Source organism: Eleginops maclovinus, chromosome 22, assembly GCF_036324505.1.
Source record: "Eleginops maclovinus isolate JMC-PN-2008 ecotype Puerto Natales chromosome 22, JC_Emac_rtc_rv5, whole genome shotgun sequence".
In the NCBI taxonomy this organism is placed as follows: domain Eukaryota; kingdom Metazoa; phylum Chordata; class Actinopteri; order Perciformes; family Eleginopidae; genus Eleginops; species Eleginops maclovinus.
Window position 1 is genome coordinate 6,794,717 of NC_086370.1, and position 5,525 is coordinate 6,800,241.

Sequence of the window (5,525 nt, forward strand, 5' to 3'; positions counted from 1 at the left end):
TGCCAAGTAAGACATGAGGCAGTCAGCTTCTACATGGTGCGGTTCCAACAGCAGCAGACAACACATGGCCTATGTAGTCAGTGTGAAACCCGGACAGTACACGGCTAATCCAATGTCGAGTACCATTGTGTGCACTTCAAAATAGAAGCCTTTGATCCCACTCAGTGCTTTTATTTTAATGACAATACAGATTTGAGCTGAGCTTATATGAACATTAAGAGGCATTGGCTGATGCTCCTCAGTGCTTTTGGAAATTAACAGGGGACACTTAATTTAAAAATGGTAAACATTTCATATGTATTCTAAGCAACAACAAAAAAAAGATCCTATCAAAAACGGAGCATCCTGTCCTCAATACAAAAATGGGAATTATTACAGGGTATACAAACTCAAGGATCCATTATAACTGAGAAAACAAGACAATTTTCAAAACCGGTTAGATTGTAATTTTTATTGGAAAACAAAAATATACAACTTGGAATGGATTATTTGAGGCATGACCAGAAGTCATAAAAATAAACAAAAAAAAGTAAAAGTGAGTAAAACATTAAAAAGCATGGTAAGATTAGTCGTTTTCTGGTTATAGAACAGCAGATACAAAAAGAGTTTGTACGAGTACCTAGGAGATACACCCGTGTCATTTTTTTGCAGTAGTGCAATGCTGAGAGATTTCCATATATACTTTGTCCGTAGTCCATGCAGAGTTTAAACTCCTCTACATTGTTTCCATGCCAACAGTGTTGCCAAGTGACAACCAGCTGACAGGTTTCCAATGGCGCCATGCGTGGAGGGGCCCCGAGCACACAAGACGGGAAGATTTGAAGTTCTCCGGCTCCCAGGGGCCTCCACAGGCTTCTGGTTGTATGACCATTCCGTCACTCCAAAACACCATGACAGCAAAAGAAAGGGACATGGGGACAAGAGCCTATGCAGTTTACATGCAGTTCCTTTGGACAGCAGAAGGGGCAGGGACGAAGGGGGGCTATTAAGATTTTACAGATAAATTACACAAAGAAAAAAAGGCAAATTATTTATATACGAAATCTGTACAAGGCCATCACTTCGCCGTCATCATTTGTACGAACTCTGCGGGGGGGGAAAGAAAAATGTTGCGACTCAGTATCACAGAGTGACCCAAACGTACAAGAAAGATAAAATACAACATCTACCAACCTTCATAGTTGACCTGCCCATCTCCGTCAATGTCTGCTTCTCTGATCATCTCGTCCACTTCCTCGTCAGTCAGCTTCTCCCCCAGGTTTGTCATCACATGGCGCAGCTCAGCAGCACTGATGTATCCATTGCCATCCTGAACAGGACATTCATCAGTGAGCGCATTTTAAAAGACTGCTGCACATATGCGTGTGTGGGAGTGCAGATGGTATTTACCTTGTCAAAGACACGGAATGCTTCTCTGATCTCCTCCTCGCTGTCTGTGTCCTTCATCTTCCTGGCCATCATGGTGAGGAACTCTGGGAAGTCTATCGTTCCATTTCCTGAAGATAAAAAAAAAAAAAAAACAGACATAAACAAAAAGGGAAAGTCCAACGACAACACAAACCCTGTGTGTTTTGTTTGGATGTTTTTCAGCCAGACTGAATTCTCACCATCAGCATCCACCTCATTGATCATGTCCTGCAGCTCTGCCTCTGTGGGGTTCTGGCCCAGAGAGCGCATCACTGTGCCCAGCTCTTTGGTGGTGATGGTGCCATCGCCATCCTTGTCAAAGAGCGAAAATGCCTCCTTGAACTCTGAAGGGAAGAAGAAAAAAAAAAGCAGATGGTATTTAGTTAGGTAGTGATGTCATTCCTATATGTAGATATACACAGCAAAACTAACAAGAGACTGGCTTTTTTTTGTGCAAAAACAAATAGGTGACCAAAAATACACAGTTTAAAAATGCATTCATGCAAATGCAGTTAAACCACCTTAAATACAAATTCAAACAAACTCTTATCCTCACATTGCCCCAAACCCTGAACTAGCTCTAGACTCAAAGGGCATTACATCACCTATGTTTCAGTTATAAACTAACGTCAGCATACTGACAAGCCCTTCTGTTTTGAGTTCCAACTGCAGTAGTTTCTGGCTAAACAAGAGCAACGACCACGAGATATCAAGCAGTAGGCCGGTGATGCTACACCAGCAGCACAGGACAGCCATGTGTTTAGGTGGAGCCTTGAGGGCAGATGACACTCACCAAGTGTAAGGGGGAATGTGTAATGGATGCAGTGGCTCATCAGGATCACTAAAACTACAACCGGTGTGACCATTTGTAGGGTCAAACACACAGGGCAACACCCTTTTTGTTGTTATGGGGAGAGGCCCGATGTCTACTGCAGGTAATGTTGCAGGGAGTGTCTAATTCCTTAGGTTCAGACCATTGAAACTATCACTGTGCTTTAAATCAAAGTTAATTGATCGAGGCAACATGCTAGTGCACGTCATTTAACTTGTACAAATCTAACTACTGGCACATAAGCATAACAACAAGCTTATACTATGAAATACAAGCGTGTGATACTACATTGTGAAACCTGAGACCTATGCTGATTTAGGTAAACAGCAGCTGAAAGATGTTATCAGGAGAACAACAACAATTGGGCCACATTTTATACATTAGAGCAAGTATCACAGCTCAGCCCAAACTGGCCATTGACACACCTAACCTCTCCTGCATGACTTACATTATAAAACATACAGGTTTCATTTTCAGAAGCCATTATACTAAGCCCATGTTACTACTACGTTTGTTCTTGTATCATTCCATCTATTGAGAACACACCCAGGGCAAAGGACACATCATGCACATTGTGTAAAAAAGGTGACTGGCAACACCGCACAAGAATACACAGGCCTTTCAGATTACATCATATATTACATGGCAACCATGAAAATGCAAAGTTTTCCATGAGGGAGTCCTTCTGCACTCCAGAGGCAGCAAGCAACAGCCGTTTCATTCATTCCTATTTTATGACCAGTAGGCTGCCCTGTGGAACGCCTTAAAAGGCAAAAGTATAAATCCACTGCAGGGGATGCAAGGGTCCATAATGCAGGCCATTTCGCAGGATATGAGGAAGGAAGTAGATCAATGCAGGGAAGTCTTACCAGCAATCTGCTCTTCTGTAAGCTGATCAGCCTGTAAAACACAAGTATACATAATTAGCTTTATAATCAAAGAGCAACCGGGATGGTCTCAATGTAAGAGCCGCCCATTTTAATGTATATGTTGCGAACACAGCTTTCTGGTAATTATTCGGGAGGTTAAAATAGCGGTGTCAGCATTTCAAACGTTACAATGATTGAAAAAAAGGCGTTTTCCGCTCGCTTAGTTCACAATTTTGAGAGACTGCAACAATATCGGGAAAAACGTGGACTTGCAGAAACGTCAGATCCATCTACATTTTAATGTTCGATGACGCTAACTTAACCATAGACAATAGACGACTTACAATTTGGCGGTAAACGTTAGCTAGGACGCGCTAAAGTTAGCTAGCTACGGATACCGGCTCAGTTTACGTTACACACCTTTGAGGAAACCCGTCGTTGCACACTAGACCGTAGCACAATCATAAAGCACAAGTCACAAGCAAAGAATCAGGTTGCGCATAACGCTAGGTAACAACACCAACGTTACATTTCAATAAGCGCATGTAACTAAGTATGGTAGTGTGTGAATAAATGTACTGCAAAGCCAGCGTCAACGATACAAAGACTTATGATGGGCGTGTATAAAAGTATTAGAAGTGAACGATTCTCATGCACTTTTCCCAAAGTGTTACTGCGCAAACGTCTGCTACACGGGTGATAAAAATCAATACATTTATTCAGACAAACGCAGCTTTAGCCAACGCTAGCTTTGTCTAATAGGATAGTCTACCTAGCAACTAGCAAGCTGTCATTTCTTCGGCCAGCACTGCAGTAGTTCAACTGGATTCAGCTCAGCCACTGGTGACGTTACGTTGTATTTACATTATTTCGCATATAAACAATGACACCAGTTACTGGACTGTCAAGCTATTTAAGACAGAGTAAGAATATAATCTTGTTTTCCTTACCATTTCGATGTAGGTGCAGCGGCTGCTTCACGACAAAATCCGTAACAAGCTAAAGCCTTAGCGGACTGACAATCTCTATGACCACACTGAGGAAGAAGCAGCAGGACTCGCCTTTAACGGCTATCCTAAACTCCTCCTCTTTTTGATATCACTCCGCCGTCTTCCCTTTTTCTCGGATATTAAATTATTTGAAAACACTTTTAAAGACATGGTAAACTACCTATAAAAATGAAGAATAATCCATATTTGCGCCATATTGATGCTGGGGAGGTTTCACTGTCAGATTTATATATTATATTGCGTATTACTGGTGGTCTACATGACGGCGTATGAATACTTTCTGCTACTCTGTGATGGGGCACAAGACGTAGCTGAAAGAAGTCGCGCTCTCTGATTGGTGTGTTTGTACCTGCAATGCGTCACTCCCATGGTCTGCGCTGCCGCTGCATCTTGTCCATAGACATCCCAGCCAGTGCCACAGGCATAGCAGACAAGCTTGTTGCACAGTGTGTATACGTATGGGCATCATCTTTAGGGGGACCCAATAAGATAGTTTTGATAAGCAATTAGCTACCCGGAGCATGTATTAGTATTGTGATATTACTGACCCAGTTTGTGCTGCAAGCATTTCCTGTTGCGGCAGTTTTCTCAATCCTGAATACATTGTTTTGTGTTTTGACAAGCATATTAACACTCATTATTTATTTATTTTTTATTGCTGTTACAAGGTTTTCACATACTCTGATAGTTCATCAGTTCTCTTGTCTGCTGTGCAAATCTCCATCACTTCAAATGTTATACATAATGAGATGCAGAGTCAAGCCTGAAGTGTTTGAGTGTAATAGTCTGTAATAAGTCTGTGCATGTATGTGTTGTGTTAGTGCGTGCACATTTAGATGTGTGATATGCGACTGGGTTTGTAGCTGGTGTTGCTGTCAGGTGACAGTGGATTCTCAGGTCTAATTGAGCTGCTGTGTGGATGGGAGTATCTGATAGCCTGATTGCTTATGCATAACTGATCTCCCACACTGACCACCTGTCTCTGGCCTGCTCCCATGGGAGATGCTGAGGAGGAGGAAGAGGAGGGGGAGGAGGAGGAGGGTGGACAGGGATGTGCAAGAAGGATTTGAAGAACCACACAGAGAATGTACTAGAATCTCCATGTCCCACAAAAAGCAGCCCCCACTTCCTTCCAATTCCACTGCCTCTCTTATTATTAGACACGGATGTCACACTATAAGTAGAGAGGGGATTGTGAAAAGCTCAATATTTCACACGTAGCTGTAAGAAAAAGAGGATCCAAAGTGGTTCCCACTTCCATCTGCGCTGCTTTCAGAGGTGATGCTGCCTGCGCCATGTGATCTGCTGAGCAGCTTTAGCATCAGCCAGGCTTTTTCCCCCCAACCTACCTAATCTGGAGCACATTGGATTCCTTTCATTGAAATCTGTTTTTCCACTACAGGGTTT

At 42.6% G+C, this 5,525-nt stretch overlaps 1 protein-coding gene across 1 annotated transcript; it reads right to left on the minus strand.

Annotated features, from left to right (window-relative positions):
• Positions 1–436: 436 nt before the first annotated feature.
• Positions 437–4,195, minus strand: calm2a (calmodulin 2a (phosphorylase kinase, delta)). Its single transcript, XM_063874609.1, has 6 exons — positions 4,059–4,195; positions 3,109–3,139; positions 1,608–1,751; positions 1,390–1,496; positions 1,174–1,309; positions 437–1,086 (listed from the first exon to the last, which is right to left on the minus strand). Exons 1-6 carry the CDS (start codon positions 4,059–4,061, stop codon positions 1,058–1,060), a joined length of 450 nt encoding a protein of 149 aa, XP_063730679.1. The 5' UTR covers positions 4,062–4,195; the 3' UTR covers positions 437–1,057.
• Between the last annotated feature and the right edge of the window lie 1,330 nt (positions 4,196–5,525).

Coding starts and splice junctions, on each gene's coding strand:
- calm2a (XM_063874609.1), bottom strand. Junction 1,752..3,108: donor TACAGAAGAGCAGATTGCTG/GTAAGACTTCCC, acceptor TCTTCCCTTCAG/AGTTCAAGGAGGCATTTTCG. Junction 1,310..1,389: donor CATTCCGTGTCTTTGACAAG/GTAAATACCATC, acceptor TGTCCTGTTCAG/GATGGCAATGGATACATCAG.